The sequence below is a fragment of the Ammospiza caudacuta genome, chromosome 15, assembly GCF_027887145.1.
Source record: "Ammospiza caudacuta isolate bAmmCau1 chromosome 15, bAmmCau1.pri, whole genome shotgun sequence".
Lineage (NCBI taxonomy): Eukaryota > Metazoa > Chordata > Aves > Passeriformes > Passerellidae > Ammospiza > Ammospiza caudacuta.
In genome coordinates, this window is record NC_080607.1 from 13,596,724 (window position 1) to 13,616,595 (window position 19,872).

General features: G+C 45.2%; 1 protein-coding gene across 1 annotated transcript in view; it reads left to right on the forward strand.

Moving 5' to 3' along the window:
* The window catches only part of MYT1 (myelin transcription factor 1), a 32,653-nt gene extending 23,178 nt beyond the window's left edge, over positions 1–9,475 (forward strand). Inside the window, exons 15-21 of the mRNA XM_058814609.1 lie at positions 615–677; positions 1,260–1,343; positions 5,422–5,643; positions 6,379–6,470; positions 7,341–7,444; positions 7,544–7,687; positions 9,283–9,475. Of these exons, the coding sequence (XP_058670592.1) occupies positions 615–677; positions 1,260–1,343; positions 5,422–5,643; positions 6,379–6,470; positions 7,341–7,444; positions 7,544–7,687; positions 9,283–9,423 (850 nt within the window). The 3' untranslated portion in view covers positions 9,424–9,475. The remainder of the gene's footprint in view (positions 1–614; positions 678–1,259; positions 1,344–5,421; positions 5,644–6,378; positions 6,471–7,340; positions 7,445–7,543; positions 7,688–9,282) is intronic.
* Positions 9,476–19,872: the final 10,397 nt, after the last annotated feature.

Genomic DNA, 19,872 nt, shown 5'->3' on the forward strand with positions numbered 1-19,872 from the left:
TCTCCATCATTTGTCATCAGAAGCATTGGCCAGTGTTTTTGCACTCCGCAGACCCTCCTGCCACGGGCTGCCCACTTGCCCTCACTGAGATTATGCTCGCTGAGTCACCCAGAACTGAGCCAAAGCCTTCTGTTGGTGGTGGCCGTGGTGGCCCTGCTGTCCAGAGCTGTCAGCTGTTTTTCTGGTTTCTGCTCTCATCCTGGGTCCATCCTGCTGGCCCTGGATGGCCCTTGATGTCTCCTTAATGCCTTCCGAAACTTGACAAACACTGTCCTGGAGGGGCATTTTAATTATTATCAGCTTCTGAACTGTCCCCTTCATGAGGGTGGGGACACAGGCTGGGACCCGCATCCTCTCATGGGAGAGCAGCTCCTCACTGTGCTCCCAACATCCCAGAGATGTTCCTCTCCAATGTCGCATCATGCAGTGGTGCATTGAAATCAGTACCACGGATATTACAGACCAAATCTTGTCCTTACAGAGGGGGAAGGGGCAGGAAGGAAAAACCTGCTCATGCTGACAGCGCCCAGATTTCTGTTTGAGAAGAGCTGTCACAAAGTGTTGATCCCCTGCTCACATCCCCAGGCTAATCTGAGCCTCCCTTGCCTCTGCAGGTGCCCTACTCCTGGTTGTGATGGCTCTGGTCACATAACAGGAAATTATGCATCACATAGAAGGTAAGATCTCCCTTGAATTATTTTCTCTCTAGTCTCTTTCTGTGTTGCTTTCTCTTTCTTTTTTTTTTTTTTTTTCCCTGCAGTGGGCAGAGTTGTAAAGTTCTGAATAAAACATTAATGTTACTGACAACTGAAGCCTATTTTCATCTCTTTAATCTGACTTCTTTTTTTTTTCTGCTGTTTTCAGAATCTGATTAGAAGCTCCTTTCAACAGAATAAAAGACAAAGGGTCAGATTTTAGCTGATGCAATGTTCCTGTTAATATTGCTACCTATTTATGACTTCTATTATCACTTTAGAACATTAATAGCACAGATCTGAGCCTTCTGTTTCAACAATTCCATTAAACATTGCAGGCTGTTAGCAGATATCTTCTTATCTAGACACCATTAATTACTGTCCATCTCCCTCAATTTTTTACTATTTTTTTTCCTTCTGACTTCTCCTCGTGATGTGAAGCTGCAAAACGAGAGAGATCAAAAACACTGTGCCAAATTCAAGGGAAAGATGACTGAAGCGGGGGAATAGCAAATGCAGAGATTCTGCCAGTGAGACAGGCCTTTCTTCTCTTTTTAACCACAGTCTGTCAGGCTGCCCTCGTGCCAAGAAAAGTGGGATCAAGATCACCCCGACAAAGGATGATAAAGAAGACCCAGAGCTGATGAAGTAAGTCTGGGAATAACTCCTGAGCAGAGCTTGTCACTCCCTCCACTTCACCTCACACAGATTTATGTGGGGGGTCACTCAGCATCCACCCCACATCCGCCCTTGCTCACGCTGCTTTGAGCATCCTTTGCTGTGTTTTGGTGTTGCAGTTTTGATATTTGATGGAAAAATGGAGTGGTGGGGAGGTAGTGGTGTCTTTTTCTTGCAGATGTGAAAGGTAGATTGGTAGGTTCACAAACAGTTTCTCTGCTAGCTGTGTTTTATGTAATTTCTGGAAAACCACAGCAGTGCTATAAATGAAGGTAAAACCCCACAGCCAAGTCAGACATTGAAGGTTTTTGGGAAGCAATGGGCAGGCAAGGGCTGATGGAGTAGAAACTACCCAATATTGAGTTGGGTCAGGATCTGGCAACCCTGAATATTCTTTTCCAGGGCAGAAAATTCTAAGTGAACTGGAAAAAAAGCTCTCTCTGCTGCCTCAGGCTGAAGTTTTCAAAACATCCCAGGGGGTTTATTCCTGTGGGGAATAGAGATTTGAAATTGCTTAGTCCACCTCAGGAGTTTTCATGAGCTGTGAAATCCTTTTGTCCTGACTTTTAGCAAGTCTGAACATCACAGGCTCAGCATGTGGGGTCTGGGATCTGTATCTCCTTACACAGCTACAGGACATGAAAGGCAGCACTGACTCCAGGATCGTTTTTGTTTTTACTTTTTTTTTATTACCTCAGAGCATCTCCATCCTTTCTGAAGCCTTGTACACTCACCCAGCAAGTGCAGGTGGAAGGGGGCAAAAAGAAACACGGAAAAAATTATCAACCACTTCCAAGGGTTTCTAGTTGCCCATGAGTGCTGGCATATCTGTCCAAACCCCTTTGGCTCAGCAGACTGTCTCCAAATGGAGATTTTTAAAAAAAAAATATTTCACTCCCAGGGCAGGTCTTGCCCTCCAGAGGAGCAGAGGTGGGTATCTCCATGTGCCCACGTTTTGGCCTGGAGCAGAGGCTGAGCCAAAGCAGGACCCAGCGGGGGTGGAGGAACCCTGCAGGGGCTGTGGGAAGCTGGGATGTGCCTGCTGGGGGGAAAGGACCTTTCAGAAAAAGATGATATTTGAGCCATCTGCTCTGTTCTTCCTCCTCAGTCTACAGGAAGGAAAGCCTCTCAGTTAAATGAGCCATGTGATAATTAGCAGGAGTTTGCAGAGTTTATTAAAAATTAAGCAACCTACTAGAGAATCTGTAGGAAAAAAGCCTCTTTTGGCTCAAATACACTGAATTGCTGGTGGTGTTGCAAAGCTGTGCCATTAACCAGTGACACAGAGAATGAAAGGGCAGCAAATTGGTGATGTGCAGCTGCTGGCTGTACCTTTGCTCTCACCATGGTTGGAGACCCCAGGTGGGAGGTCACCCCTCTCCATGGTTTCTCCAGGAATATATGACCTGTGGGGCTGGGCAAGCTGTGGTTTTGCTCATTTGTGCCTTCCCCACTCAGGGCAGGACAGAGCAGTTTCCCCAGTGTGGTTTCTCTGCACAGAAGTCACTTCCCAGTGCAAGGAAAAAGGAGTTTTTATGTGTCTGTTCTGTTGTGGGGAACATGGGGTGACCCACAGCAGAGTGAGGGCCCCCACCAGCATCCTCACCAGGGGGTCGGTTTCTCCTAGTCCACCCTAAAGATGCAAACTGGGAAGATAAAGTTGCAAGAAATCATTTAATTGTTTGGGTTGGAAGGGATTTAAATCTCACCTCATTCCAGTCCTCTGCCATGGGGTGGGACACCTTCCACTAGACCAGATTTCCCAAAGTCCCATCCAGTCTGGCCTTGGACAATTCCAGGGGTGGGGCATCCATAGATTCTCTAGGTTCCAGGCTTCAAATGGGGCTGGATTTTCTGACTCCTGCAAGGCTGGTGCCATCCTCCCCCAGACAGGTCTTGGTGGAACCATGGATATGGGTGCAGGAAACGTGAAATGTGAGGGTCTCTGCAGCAGCAGGAGAAGGAGGCATTCCCTAACATCCCATGGCCCAGACAGCAACCCCCCCCTCTTCCAGTACACCCAGGAGGAGCAGAAGCTCCTCTGAGACGTGCAAAACAACGTGGCACAACAATCCCTGCCTGGTGCCTCCCCCCAGCCCGTGGCTGTGTTTGTCCCACCACCCACGGCAAGGTGTGCCTGGTGTGGGTTTATCTTAAGGAGCTTTGGCTCTAAATCCTTCCTCTGTCTGCACTGAACTCCACTTGGAACCCGGCCGAGTTTTGCACATCATCACCGAGGAGAAAGTCATTTAGTCCCTGTTGTTTGTGCTGTTCATCCTTCAAGTAATTTGCTGCAGATGTGATTGAACAGATCACCTCAACCTTCAGCCCAGCCCATACAGTGGAAGCATCCACAGGTGTCTAATTGATCAAATGCTACTGGTGCTCCCATTAAATAATAATAATGTTAAAAAAAATTTTAAAATATGTCCAAGACAGCTGTTTTGCACAATAAGGCTCTGGTTTATTTTTTAACAATGAAAATGTAATAAAAGTTAAATTAACGGTGTAAAATATGTAATGGTTGGGCTGTAACGGCTGCATACGAAATGCTGGGGTTTGTCTCTGTCTCTCTTGCTCTTCCCCCCTCTCCCCCTTCTCCTTTTCCTCCTGAGGATTCAGTAATTTGCTCGTGATCATATAAAAGCAATGATGTTATGAATTTACTGAGGATCCTGCTGGCAGGGATATTATAAGTGAATTGTGCTGCATTTGCAGCTGATTAAAATCGAGATCAGCATTTTTCAAATTATCTTGGGAAAAGGCTGGGTGTAGGGCCCCCCCTTTTGCTGTCATCTCCCTTTTGTGTGGAATGTAAACAATCAGGGCAATAATTTCTGCGGTGAAACGCAGCTTGTGATTTTCAGGAGCAGCTCTGCGAATGCTTTTGCTGGAGAGCCTCAAAGTCCCTAATTGCTTCCAAACTAAGGACATGGGGGCTATTTTTGTCATTTCTTGCCTCCTTCCACCTCCTCTATTTTTGAGTAACCTCCCTTGAGTAATAAACTTTTAACTGTATTTATAATTGACAAGCATTTTTAAAACAAATGCAAACCACAGCAGAAACCCTGATAGATACACTGGGCTTGTAGGATGGCAGGATTTAGGGAGAATGCCATTAGGTGAGGAGGGAGGAAAGAGGAGCCTTTTAGAGAGCCACTCGTGTGCTTGGCAGTAGCACAAGTTGTGTTGGTGCTTCACAAGGCTTCTCACAGTTCCTGTGTGTTTCAACTGGCCAAAAAGAGGGAGAAGTCTGGTAAGGGCAGGGTTCCTGTGCTGCCCTGATGATAACTCCCACTTTATCCCCTTGAGAGCGTGGGTTGATCTCCCCAGAGAGGCAGGATGTGAACCAGGAGGAGGAGGAGGAGGCAAGTGAGGCCAGGCTGTGGCTGCAGGGTGAGGGGTGGTTCAGTGATTTGTCCTGTTTGATGGGGTGCAGGCTCAGTAACCCCTCGGATGCCCTCCTGGCAGGAACAGGTCTGCAGCTCTTTGTGCACAGCCTGAACAGCTCCTGGCTCAGGGACTGGCTCCTGGGGAGGGCTGTGTGCCCAAGAGCACAGACAGGGCTCCTATGCTCTGTGGGCAGGGTGATAAGAGATGAGCCTGGGTTCATCAGCAGTGACACAGGGCAGAGCCAGCAGTACGTGTGGGATGGTTCAGTGTGATGTCAGTATTGAGGTACACCAGGAACCCCTGTTGGCAGTCCAACCTGCTATTTTTATCCCCAGTGAGGCACCAAACACCTGGTTTCTGACGCCACTGGGACCTACTTTTGCTGCACGTGATGTGACCTCCACAGACTTCCCTCCTGCAGAATTGTCCTTGATTCCCTTTGGCTCTTTTGAAGGAGCACTCGTAGCTCTTAATATCCCATCTGCTATTTCCATCAACCAAACATCTCCCCTCTAAAACTCCAGACGAGACCCAAATACAAACACTCTCTTCCCAGGCTTCCTCATTGCTGCTCACCAATAATTTCCTCCCTTTCTTTATTCCTTCCTTCTGCTCCTTGCCCTTGATGTGACTTTGGGTGATTCCCCGTGCCCAGGTGTCCCGTTCCGGGCTGTGTCGGGCTGGGACACATCAGTGGCAAGTACGCGTCCCACCGGAGCGCCTCCGGCTGCCCCCTGGCCGCCCGCAGGCAGAAGGAGGGATCGCTCAACGGCTCCTCCTTCTCCTGGAAGTCCTTGAAGAATGAAGGTCCAACCTGCCCCACCCCAGGCTGTGACGGTTCTGGCCACGCCAACGGGAGCTTCCTCACTCACAGAAGGTAAATACTGGGGTTTGTGTAAGTGTGAGTGTGATGGTTTTGCTGTAGAGAAACGTACCTGCCCCAAGATGCTGCTTGAGCAGCGTTCAGCTTCTCATGCCAGGCTCAAGAATTGGCGATTTTGATGCTGAGTTGAGTCAGTTGAAGTTTACTGAATGGAGAAAATGTGTGGTTGTTTTAAGAGTCAGAGAATCACAGAATGGTTTGGGTTGGAAGGGACCTTAAAGATCATCTCATTCCTACCCCCTGCCACAGGCAGGGACGCCTTCCACTATCCCAGATTGCTCCAAGCCCTGTCCAACCTGGCACTGGATACTTCCAGCAATCTTCCACAGCAATCTTAGGCAGCTCTGGCCTCACCACCCTCACAGGGAAGAATTTATTCCTAACCTCAAATCCAAATCCTTATTTGCATGCTGGAAAAGAATTTGAGCACCACAAATAGGAGCTTGGTGCCCAAGACAACCAGATTCATCTCACCCTCCTCACCTAGCACACCTTCTCTTTTAGGAAGCAATGTGTTTTTAATATTTGCTTAAAGAAAATCACTCTCGCTTCATAAATGGGGCATTTTGTGGCATTATTCATAAAGCAATTTCCTCTGTACCATAAAAAGCTTTTAAGAGAACTGTCTCGCAGCTTGAATTCCACCAAATGGCACATGTTCTTATGTTGGGAACATAAGCACCTATAAATACTGAGAGTTTATGAAACCCATTTTTACTTGTTTTTCAGTTTGTCAGGGTGTCCAAGAGCTACTTTTGCTGGGAAGAAAGGAAAACTCTCAGGGGATGAAATTCTCAATACAAAGTTCAAGACCAGCGATGGTAAGATTTTTCACTCCTTTGCCTTGCAGGTGTGTCAGGGTGTTTGGCCCACAGATCTTTTTCTTTTTGGACTGGGGAGGTTTAACCTAAAATCTGGGCACAGATTTCAAGGACATCATGTACTCTGAAGACACATTCCTCGTGTATTCTGGGTGTCTGGGCCGGCATGGTACCAGTCTCACTCGTTGAGTCACACATTTTGAGGGAGCAACAATAAAAAAGGCAAAAGAAGTAATGCTGAAATTCAGATTTTTTTTTTCATATATTCACTGGCATTTTTACAAATCCCTTGCAGTCACTCAGCGATTTCCACCTATTCAGGGCTTTTAATACTGAGATATTTCTGGACCTGGAATTTTGTTAGCTATGGCACTTTGCATTTCCAGTGCTATTACTGAGCTTTCTGTGGTATTTGACAAGGTTCAAGCATTGAACTTGATAGCTTGGAACCTATAAATACCTGCACTCCTCTAGAAATATTGCTTTATTTTATGGACCTCGTAATTTCTCATCAAGATATGCATTAGTTTTTTAAATGACATCATTCCAAACTCAGGATTGGAGAGAGTGACCTGACTGTTCAGGACAATCAACCTTGCTGGGTGTGGGGATGTGTTGGACTCCAACTGCTCTGCTGTCCTTTGCTTTTGCATTTACATATTGACCTGTTCAAGTATCATTGACCTGTGATAATAAAAATATTAATTATAAAAAAAATAGAAAGAAAAAGGCAGGTGAGAGGTACATCCTGTTTCAAGGATGTAAAAGACAAGGTAAGGACGGTGCAGCGGGATAGGCTCAGCAGAAAGCCCAACAATTTTGCTTTTCCCAAGAGCATTTGTTGACTGCCCATGACCTTCCCTCCTGCAGTTCTGGAGAATGATGAGGAGATCAAGCAGCTGAACAAGGAGATCAGTGAGCTGAACGAGTCCAACTCAGAGATGGAAGCAGCCATGGTAAAACTCCAGTCCCAGGTATGTGTCCTTGGCCATGCATTCAAGCCCAGGGGTGATGGGTGTTGGTGGGTGCCATTGGTGAGGGTTGGTGACCCTGCCGTGCTCCTTGCTCCACAGATCTCCACCATGGAGAAGAACCTGAAGAACATTGAGGAGGAAAACAAAATCATAGAGGAGCAAAACGAAGCCCTGTTCCTGGAGCTCTCAGGGTTGAGCCAGGCTCTTATCCAAAGTCTTGCCAACATCCGCCTTCCGCACATGGTAAGAAACTTTGACAGTGCTCAGCCCAATCCAGCATCATCGAGGGAGCTGTGCCAAACCCAATACATGATAAGGCTTTTTCACAATTAAAGAGTGGGAGAATTTCTTTCCATACACCTATGTGTCCTTTATAAGATCAGTACTTTTCCCTTATCTCTGAAGCTTGCATTGTATCTCCCTTTTGTTGTCATTTTCTGCTGATCTCCCTTTTTATCTATTGTTCTGTCTCATTACATCTGGGAGCACTATCACAAAATGGGAAACTTTATCAAGGGCACCCAGTGCCTTTTAGGCTAAGACAGCACAAGCCGAGATCAGGAGGGATTGGATTTCAACGTCAGAAAGATCTTAGAGCTCCTATTACAATGCAGGTAGTTTCAATTCAGTTTTGAATAGCTGGCAGCTAAAGAATAGCATTCTTAAAAAGAGTGTATTTTGTTTAATTTAACAAGGTCTAACAGCCCACAGCATGTTACCACAGAGTTACTGAGAAATGAAAAGACTGCATTAAAATAGTAAAACCACAAAAGGCTATTAATTACCTTCTCTCTATTCCCAGGAATGTAATTACTGTTGTCAAAACCAGGTGTGTGGAGGTGGGGCTCGTGTTGTTGAGGAAGCTGTCCTCTTACAACTCATAAAGACCATTGCAATGATCAGAGGAATGAGCTTTTGATTTATTTTTTCTTCCATCCTTTTTTTTTTTTTTTTCTTTCTGAGAATCCTTTTCATTGGGGTTTGTATTTAAATTCAGACTGGTTGGAGAGAAGCCATCCTCCAGCAGAGCAGTTTTGGACAGTATTCACCCAGCTGCCTAACTGGCAGGAAACCACTCACTGAGAGCTTTTTTGTAAAGTATTTGACACATAAAGGTCAAATAAACTGTTCAGCAAATATTTTTTCAAGGTTTCAGGCAACTCTAATTAAATGATGCCCATGAGACTTTTATGCTCATTTTATTCCTGTTCTTTTTCTTCCTTCTCCCTCTCTTTTTTCCCCCATTAAGCCCAAGTTAGATGCTTGCAATGCCCCTCGAAAGCAGAAGCTGTACTGCAGCAGAGAGCTGGGCTGGGCAGCTGTGAGCCCAAGGTGACCTGACTTTGCCTTTGGTTCCCTCCGTGATGTTTCAGCAGTCCTGTTGTCCTCCAACCCTTCATTTCCATGCCTTAATTCAGCCTCCAGCCTGTCAGGCTGCCTGCACACACTTTACCTGATGCTGTTAATAGCTCCACAAGGCCAGCGCATAAAATTAAGGACCTGGTTAAGATCCAGTGGGATTAGGGCAATGATGAGATTCCTGTAGATGCAGCACCGCACACAAAAAGGCTTTGATGTGGAGACCTTTGGCTGTACATACAGAGAAACATGGAATGGTTTGGGTCAGAAGGGACTTCAAAACTCACACTTTTCATGCCCTCTGCCATGGGTAAGGACAACTTCCCCTAGACCAGGTTTCTCCAAGCCTGGCCTTGAGCACTTTTAGGAATCCACAACTTCTCTGGGCACTAAAATACGCAGGTGATTTATTGCAAAGACTCTCATCCTCATCCTGCTCCATTACTAATGCTTTTATTTTATTTTTTTTTTGGCTGCAGGATCCAATTAGTGAGCAGAACTTTGATGCCTATGTGAACACACTGACAGACATGTACACCAACCAGGAGTGCTACCAGAACCCGGAGAACAAGGACCTGCTGGAGAGCATCAAGCAAGCTGTCAAGGGCATCCAGGTGTAGCGCTGCGGGATGGAGAGCAGCAAGTAAACAGACTGTAAGATGGAACTTCCCCTCCAAGTATTCAGGTTTACAAGTTAGAAAACTTGTTTAATGAATGAAAAAAAAGAAAAAAAAAAAAAGGACCAAAATGTAACCAAGACGCCATTTCTGAGACATGGAACTGATCAAACTCAATGTTCTCGTTTACTTAACTTTGGACCTTCTTGAGAAAAGTGGGATTTTTTTCCACCTTGACTACGAGGTAGATCAGGATGGAAGGTTAAATTCTCCAGTTGGCTGTGGGGCTTGGTAGCAGGTGAAGAGCAGGCATCTTCCATGAGTTGCTTGTTCTTGCAGAATAGATCCAAGGGTTAAAATGTTACAAGAACAGGGTCTTGTCTGATCCAAGACTAGTGTATGACTGGCTTAAACCCTCATGTTGTCTATGGTCGTATGTCCAGATCACCTACTCACACATGAGTTATGTTCTATGTTGCTACAAGTGCTGGAGCTGCAAGCTACCTGTAAATCTGAACCTGTGCTGGGCCTCCCAACCCTGAAGTGTTCAGATATCCACTGGGCATGGGAACTCTGAAGTATTATAAAGTAGCTTATTTTTATTTTCTGAAAGAAATCTGAAGAGCAGTTCTGGATCTCCAGTGGAAAGCGCAATGGAAAAAAGGTTCTCAGGGAAGCTTTTGGAGTTTGCAACTACAGTATTCCTTTGTCTGTCTTAAATATAAGAGTAGCTATTATGAATAGGCCAATTCCAGATATTTCAAACAGAAGAATTTCTTTAATGTGTCATGGTCCGGTGTATATGATTTTTGGAAACCTGTTTGATGACAGTTCTGGTTCTTTTCATTATTGTGATCATCCCTACAGTGGCGCAGTACTGCCAGTCCAGAGATCATACATCAATGCCAGAGAACGGTTGAGATTGTGATGAACAAAACAAAACAAATCCAATCCAAAAGAAGCAAAAACCAACAAAAAGAGAGATGTTAATTGATGGCCAGAAAAGTGCTTATGTACTGTGAACCAGGAGTTGATTCCTTACACGTACCCACAGGGCAATGAAGATGGTTTGGTTTGGTGTTCTAGGATTTGTGCGAAATCACAGCGAGAGCGCCATTCTGCAACAAAGAAAAAGGGGAAAAAAGGAAAAGTAAAAGAGGATTCAGGTATTGGGAATTCTTCCAAAGAAGCAGTTGTAAGCAGCTGGGTACATGCAGCCCTCTGTGCACTTAGAGAACAACTCTGTGAATATCTTTGGGGCACTGCTCTGCAGCACTGCTCCAGGGCCAGCTGTCACCCCACGGGGCTGCTCCCCACCTTCGCTCCCACCTGGAGCTCACTTCCTTCTCCAAACACTTCAGTGGGGCAGAACCCCCTGAGGGGCCCCAGCCTGGGGCATCCCATATCCCACATCCCATATCCTGCGTCACTCCCAGCCATGGGGCAGGCGGAGCTGGGGAGGATCTTGTTGACCCCAACAAAAGGCAAGAGTGTGGTGTTGTTTCGAGCCAAATCCTGCAGATATTTAGGGTATAATTCCCGATTTGGGGAAGTCAGTGGAAATTCCCAGTGGCTACCATGGCCACTGGATGTGGCCTGGAAGCCCATGAGTGGCTTGGTTGGAGTTGTTCCCTGTGTTGAGTTCCATACGGCAGTTGGCCTGGGTAGGCTTGCTCCCATACTTAAGTGTTTGCAGGATCAGACTCCATGAGTTCACTTATTTTAGAACCCATTCCAAGTGCAAAAATACAAAAAAAAAAAAAAAAAAAAAAAGGGAAAAAAGTATGAAATTTGAGGTGTTAAAAACACAACGTTCTTAACATGTAAATAGAGTCCAAATTGATTGTGACTGCAATTCAGTTAGTATTTAAAGGTAGAGAAATTGCACTTACTGGAAGAAAGAGAAGAAAAAAAAGTAGTTAGTTTAATTATGCTGTAAATGATTTAATTTTGGCAAGATGTATGTAATTTATATTTACAACACCTTATGTTAACTTTTTGCTATTTATTTAACTTTTTTATTTATTAATTTTATACTTATTTTAAACTGGACACTGCACCATAGAAATGAAGATAAAAGAAGCAAAAAAAAAGTTAAAAATTAAAACTTTTGACCGTAAAAATGATATTCCAAAAAAAAGAAAAAAAAAGAAAAAAACCCTATCTACAACTCCTACTTGTAATTTTGATGCAACCAAGTTATTTTTTATATATTTTGTTATTTATTCTTTTAATGATGGGAATTTTTTAAAAGATATTTTATAACTGAGACATTTTGATAATTTTTTGGTTTGTTTTTTTTGTGGGGGCAGGGGCACTGGGGGCAAGAGAGACTTTTTCAGTTTTTCTTTTTTTTTTTCATTCATATTGTTTCAGGCACTGATAACAGGAAATGAAAATTCTGTATTTATTATTTATTTAATATTTAAGTCGGGAAAAAAAATGAACTGTGCTCTTGTTGTATATTTATTTTGTTGTTTGTGTGTTGGTTATGTGATGACTGAGTACTTGTTTATGTGAAGGAATACTGTTAATATTTAAATAATAAAGAGTCACATTGAAAGTTATAGCAGGCTACATGTTATTCTGTGAAAACGAATACTGTGATCTACTTTCCTCAGGAAATGTATTTTGCAGACAGAACTTCCTTATGTACTGGCAGGGTTATTTCATAATAAAACCCAGTTCTGTTTGTGACTTTAGTTCCTATGGTCTTTCTTCAAGCTGTGTCCCTACTGGGCTTTGTCCTTGTCCTGCACCGTGGTTTGGGGGTGGTCAGTGTGTCCCTGCTCCCCTGCAGCTCTAGCCAGGATTGTGCACCTCCCACCTGGCTTTTCCCACCTCCTAAGGTGGGAGATTTCAGGGGAATTTAGGTTTGGTATATCTGAAGGCTTTGGAGAAGAAGGAGCTGCCCCCATCCAACCAAGCAGGTGCTTAAATCCTGCTAGTGCTGTGATGGGAATTCTAAGGCCCAGGAAGGCTGGAGGCAGAATTCCTCTGGGCAGGGCTTTCCCCCTGCACCCCCAGGAGTGCAGGAGCACCTCTGCTGTGGAGACAGGCTGAGAGACCTGGGGGTGTTCAGCCTGGAGAAGAGAAGAGAAGAGCCTCTTCCAGTGTCTGAAGGATGCCTAAGAGAGATAGAGAGGGACTTGGGGCAAGGGTGTGGAGGGACAAGATAAGGGGGATTGGATTCACACTGCCAGAGGGCAGGGTTAGATGGGATATTGGGAAGGAATTCCTCACCCTGTGAGGATGCTGAGGCCCTGGCACAGGGTGCCCAGAGAAGCTGTGGTTGCCCCATCCCTGGCAGTGTCCAAGGCCAGGTTGGATATGGCTTGGAGCAGCTTGATCTGTGGAAGATGTCCCTGCCCATGGCAGGGCTTTGGAATGAGATGATCCTTGGGGTTCCTTCCGACCCAAACCATTCTAGGATTCCATGATCTTGTGGTTCTGTGCTTCCACAGGTGGTGTGTGAGCAGAGGAGATGCCATTGGAAGCAGTACAGGAGATGCCAGCCCTGGGATGCAACACAGAGATGGACACTTTTCCTTCCTGGATTTCAAAAAAAAACTTCAAAAACTGATTTTTGTCAACAAGATTTGCTCAGTTGCATCAACTCAACTGTGATGTTCACAGATTGCCCTCTTGGAAGAACGGAGCCTTTTCTCTGGTAAGAGATTATGTTTTGAAGCTGTGGCAATGAAGAGAATTTTTCACGGATCTCTGTGTTGGATAATTTCTAAAGTTGCCAAAATTCAGTTTTGCTCTGCTGTAGCAGAGGTGAAATAATGCAAATTGTGTTAAGGCCATTTGGAGCTGTGTGAATTGGATCAAATGGGAATTTCAGGCAGGTTCATCACCAAGAAATTAAATTGTCTGATTAACTGAACTGAACTTCTCTGTCTGTCTCTGCACAGAAGCACAAGCACTGTTGGGTTACAGCAGAAGGAGGTGGCCCTACCACATGCATGAAAGTGAAGGGATAGAGTAAAATCCAGCTGAAAAGGCAAGAACTATAGAAAAAAAATGTGGAGAAAAGTTTGGGTAGATGGAAGATTTCCTAAAGCCTTTCCTTGAGCATATGCATGGCCATGGGTGTTCACTGGAAGATTTTTCTGCCTTCATTTACTGTCTGCAAGGTGTTCTGATGCAGAACAACCAGCAGAAGCTTAGGACAGGCTTAGGATCCCTTAGCCAGTGGTCCCTGAGATTAAACACCCTCAACAACGAGGACTGCTGGAGATGGAGCCCAGCTTGCCCAGGAGCCCCAAGAACAAAGTCCCTTTGAGGCTTTGCTGGACTTAACTTGGAGTTGATGAGATTTTGTCCTCTTCTCACAGGAGGAAAAGCAGTTGGACTCATGTTCACCTCAGCGGCTGGCACGCTGTTTTCCTGAAGGGCACATAATTGTTTTATGGGGGTTTCACTCGACTTTGCAGCGCTGAGCAGTTCCTTGTGCCAATATTTGATTATGATGATCGAGCTAATAGACGTGCTTGCCTGTCCTTCCTTAACGAATTGGCTGAGCTGGATAATAGAGCGCTCAGATTTGTGCTAAATTGCAGCTCGGGGAGCCATCACTGGGAGATGTTATCTTCTCGGAACTGGCGTCCTTTATCGCAGGGAAGGGAATTGAATTGGTTTAAGATGGTACACTGTCAGTTTATAGGTGTGCTTAGGAGAGCTTTTAAGCCTCCTCCAACAGGGCGTAGGGTGAGAGAGGAATGTCAGAGCAGAGCGGGCCTTCGGCTTCAAGGATGCCAGGGAAAAGATACTCGTCAGCATATGGTTGCGTCTAAACACATCGATAAACCATTGACCAATGAGAGTCATTTGGCCTCACTCATGCTGCTGTTAATTGTTAAAAGCTGCTAATGACCTATTCCTCCAGTGGTACCTTCCACTTGTCAGCATTGACCTGATCTCTCCCAGAAAGGCATTCCAGCCATGGCTTTCAGCTGTAAGCAGAAAGGGGGGGGGGGGGGGGGGTCTTTCCCAGCCTCGTGCATTTTTCTGATTTTTGTTCCCCTTCCCCTACAGCTTCTCTGAGTGAAGGCTCGAATCCTGCTCCCACAACCAAGGGGTCCTGAAGAACACACAGTTGCGTGGTCAGGAAGGGGTTGCCTCATTCCCATCAGGCTACTTGGGGAGAGAAACCAACTTTTCCCTTCAGAGATGCCATTTAGCATCAAATTCATCCCTTCTGGACCTCAGAAAGACATTGTGAGGCTGGGGAGCAGTGGGATGGGCTGGAGATGACACTGCAGCCAATAGGGCAGCCCTGAGCAGGAAATTGCTCCAGCACAGCTTGGTTGGATTCAAAGGCTCTGGCCTGCACTTGTTAGCACACTCACTTCTCCTACGCTTTATGAGAAGACATATCCTGAAATGACCTCCTGCTTTGTACAGAAGGGCTTGTGGGATTGAGGCTTTGAAAAAGCATGAGGATGATGCATTCTTCAGACAAATAGCTCTTGTCATTCCAGCTGCCTTCATCCCCATCCCTCAGTGGGATGAAGAAATCAGTAACTATTGTAGAAATGGTAGTATCTGTTTTGAAGACATTTTTCACCCTGTCAACAAGGAAGTATATGAACCTCTAAAGCCTGCTTTCATATCTATGACTGCAGTGCTCTTTTGTTTAAATGACAGGGACTATCTGTGATGACCCAAAAAGCCACAAAGGGGTAGAACAAGGACACACACTCTGCCTGAGCTTCCCCAGAAGGACCTGTCTATGCTAAGATGCCCTCGTAGCATCCTGCCCACTGCAGGTTAACACCAGCACATCCTTATTGAAACCAGGATGTGCCAGAACTTTTCCTTACTTCTTCCTTACTCACAAGAAGTCTCAAAGTCCACCTACACTGAGCATGAGGCAATAGTGGAATGGTTTCTACTCAAACAGGGGCTAACCTGGGATTAGCACTGCAGGAAAGTTGGTTTTGATAAGCCAAGTCCAAAATCAAGCTCCTCTGGTTTTGCCATTTGTTAGAGGACTCCCACTCAGGCTCCAACATTTAATAATCCAGCCTAACCATGCTGAGGCTGTTTAGCAATTAAAGAACATAAATCCATAAGCTAGATTAATAAACAGTCTGGTCTGTCTGGAGCATTCTACAGGGTGGAGAGATAAAACTATAAAATATTTATTACCATCTTGAGGATGAAGTCATTCATTCAATAACTACCCATTGCTTTGCTTCTTACAGTTGTTAGGAGTCTGAAGGTTGCAGAAGATTAGGTGGGAAACTTACTGCTTCCCTGCTGAGTGGAGCCTTTCCCATGAAAACCAGGGCCCAGCTCCCATCTGTCACTCCATTACGTTCGGAGGTGGTGAATATATTACTGTGCTGCTTCCCAAAATAAAACAAAACAAAATTTCTGCTGGCCACATGGCAACCCTCCACGGGATTTAATGAGGACACTGCCCTTTGTGCAGAGGCCACTTCCAACAGCTGTAGAGATGGAGGCAGGAGGATCTCTGACCATGCTCAGGATGTGGCTCCCATGGTGAGCACAGCCTTGGCAGCATTGCCAGTGCAGGTGCCTTTGGGGACCAAAGCTTTGGCTGCTTCTTGCCCTGAGAGGTCGGGAGTGCTGTCTGAGCCTCCCTCATCAAGGATTTCTCAGTGGGTCTTCACATTTTCAGGAGAGGGAACAAGGGTATTAGCTGTGTCCCTGCTGTGATTTGATATTGGGGAGCATCCAGGACTTAGATCCACGCATCCGCTTTGCAATGATTATGGCTGGAGTCCCCCGATGAGTGCGCTCCCCTGCTGACAGCTACAATTTGCAGTGATGCTGTAGCAAAAGTCATGGGGGGAGAGGGAGGGAGGGTGGCTGTGAGCCCTCGGCATGTTTTGTCATCGGTTTCATCCAGGGACAGCAAAGGGCTGCCAGCTGAGGGAGTGGGGTTTGAGCAGGAGCAGTGTATGAGGTGGGACATCACTGCTGATGAGGGGCTGAAACACTGCTAATCCTCCCCATGACTGCACTGACAGCAAAAAAAAATTCCCTAAATAATTGAATCGAATCATTAGCCTGTTTTTAAAATAAATAAACTAAAACTAGGCTCAGCCTGTGAACATCAACCACAGCATGGGTGAACACAGGGGTGCAGCCATCATTGGTGACCTGCCAGCAGCACTTAGTGTCCACCTGTCCACCCCTGTTCCTGAGAAGGGCAGGGAAACAGCTCAGGGAGTCCTGAAGGGTTCTGGGGGGCTCCTGCTGGGACAGAGCTCAGCCACCAGCCTCAGAAGAGCCCCGTTGTCCATGGGCATCCCGATCCTCCTCCAGTCCTGCAGAACCACAGAACTGATCCCAGACAAAGCAGCAATGAATGGGAATCCTTCCTTGAGGAAGTAAGAAAGGTCAACAGCAGAGATGGTGGCCAGGGATGGAGAAATGCATCTGTGCTGTCCAGGAAAACAGCAGCTGTAAAATAATGCTCTGGCTTCTGAGGCTCCCACAAAGAAGGTTCTTGCATGAGGTTTGTGGGCAGCTCAAAACAGACAAGTCCAAACCTGGGTGTCCAGGTACTGGAGATGAGGAGCTCTGGGTGAATGGGACAACTGCAATATCTTGGCCAAAACTTTGTACCACGGAATGAGATTTTAGGGGTATTTTCAGCAGGGTAGGGAGGAAAAGGAAAGAGAGAGAAAATTCTTGTGAATCACAACAGACCTGAAAGATATTTCTACTGTCTACCCAAAAAGTAACAGGAAGGTTTCTGCAGAGCATTCACCTCAATTTTTCTGTCACAACAGACTAATTTGAAACTGTCAGCACAAGTATCTTTGTCCTGACCATCCTGCACTGCAGTACACATCCAGCACAGGCAGGGCTAACTGCAGAGGCCCCACTCCAGTATCATGTCATCGCATTACCCTTTCATTTCTCTTATCAATGCTGCCATTCAGTTCCGCTCCTTATTTCCAGTCCTTATCACAACGAGCCAAAAAAGTGCAGAACATCAGTCAGGAGGAAAAAAAAAAAAAGAACAGGTGAAATTCTGATTTTGTCAGCTAAAATAGTTTTTAGATGAGCTCTGCCCACAAAAAAGCTGAATCTTGGTGATTTAGTTCCCAAATTTTACATTTGCTCCCTCTCCCCCATCTCTACTCTCAGCTCTTAGCTCAAAGTGAAGTCCTGACATTGCAAAGTGTTAATAGAATTAGTCTCCTGCTATAAACTGTTCACTGGGGCTTGTTAGCTCAATTGTTGATGCTAAATTCTTATCAGCAGAGCCACCTAAAAGAGCATTAATCAAGAAAGGCTGAGCTCCCTGCCTGGGTCACAGAAATTTAATTAAACCCCAAGTAAAACTGGAAAATCATTTTGAAAAGAGAAGAGATGAATGCAAAATGTTTTTCATCATTTGACTTTGCATCTCTGCAGTCAGCCGTGATTTCAAAGGGTGTTTTGCCACAGAAAAGGCTGAGGGAAATACTGGGAAAATAAAAAGAAAAGACTTTCCTCACTGCCTCCTTTAATACTAGGTCCTGGTGCTCATCCAGGGTAAATGAAATATGGAAACTCACCGATTGAGGCCTGTTAAGGACCTGCACCCACAAATGCAAAGGAGCAGAATGCAAGTCCAAGTAACAGTGATCTCCTTGAGCAAGGTTCTGTTATGTTTAAGGTTTTGTTATGGTTATTAATTTATGGATTTGCATCTATTTTCCATTTGTTCTGCAGAAAGTCTCATGCAACAAACCATTTATTTGGCAGACACAGAGAAATACCAGTATTGGTACGACCTCGTGTGGGATATTGTGTGTAATTCTGGGGTCTCTCTTTGGAAAAAGAAAAGATTAATTTATCCTTGAACAGGTGCAGAGAAGGACTGGCAGAGTGATTAGCAGAACTGAGATCCTGTCTTAGGAGAGGAGATTAAAAGAGCTTGGCTTGTTTAGCCTAGAAAAACAAAGGTTAAGAGGGGATATGATTACTTTTCATAAATACATTCAGGGTGGGAGGAAGGAGAATGATTTATGTTAGAAGATAATACAGGTGGGAGATCAAATAAGGCACATCTTGGCCAGGAATAAATTTCCACTGGATATTTGAAAATGTTTTCCTATTGCTGGAGAAGGGAAGTTTTGGAAGGGCTTTCTGAGCAGGATGGATGAACCCTTGTGGTCCTTGAGGGGACAAATGTGGCTGGCTCAGCCCCACCAGTGAGTCTGACGGTGGGACACGGAGGACTGCCAAAGGCAAAGGAGGGGAGTGTGATATGGCACTCCATCTGATGGCATTTTTATTATTTATAAACCCATGAAACCCATTGATTTTATTTAATCCACAAATCACTTGAAAGATCCAGGAATGCTTTTCTTGCTGCATCAATATGAAAAGCTTGATTCCTGAGATTTTTATTTGGGAGCTGCCTCCTAAATCATGGCAGATGGGCCACAACAAGACAGCAGAGGGACAGGACAGAGAGCTGGGCTCACTGGTGCTCCTGGCAGTACCAAGAAGAGATGAAACACCTGTCTGCTCCATGTCCCCACTGTCAGGGATGCCTGGTGACACCTCCTCCCACTCTCAGCCAGGCTGCAGCATCTCCTGGCTGCCTTCCTTCGATGACACACTTAAGTGAGATGAATCCAGGGCTTTAGGAGTCCTTTTCCATGTGGCACTGGTTATGTGCAGTGCAATCCAGTGGAAATCAAGACATATGTTCTTCCTCTTGCTTCAGCAATTACTCACAGGGCCCTGAGATGAAGTGAAGCAAGAGGACACACACACACACACATTTATATAAATATAGAAATCCTTTGCATGGGCAAGACGATCTCAAGTGATTTGCTGTCAGTGTGTTAATATGAATTCTAGTTTAAGTGCATTTGTCTGCATGTATTTGCATATATGCATGTGTGTGCATATATAGAATATTTGCATATGAAAGTGGTATAGAGCCAAACTGACCACAGAAAAGGCAACACAGCATATTTTACAAAATGAAAAAAATATGGTGAAAATATACCCCTATGATTTAATGCTCCCCCAGCTCTTAATTTATGTGAGTCCTCCTGTCACTCACTAATTACCCTGCTGACTTAACCAACCATCTGTATCGCCAGGCTGCAGGTCAGCTCAGTCTGCTGGGCCCTGGTTTGGGGGCTAAAATGCATTTCTGCTGCTTGATCTTCCAAAAAAAAGAAATCATCTCATTTTAAGTCAATATCACTAAGAGATCAGAAGTTAATACAAGCTGACGGTTGTTTTGAAAATATTTATTAAAGAAATTGGCTTTAAAAAAATAATTTTGAAACTGTAAAACAGGGGGAAATAAAGACAAGAAAAATCTTGGCTTCAGCTTGGCCTTGTGAAAATTGCTCGCTCTCAGCAATTATCTCAGCTAATGAAGGATGGAGACTGATACTCCCTGGTGAGACTGTGGTGGTGAGAGCAGGGACTTGTGCCTGTGAGGGATCCTGCCCC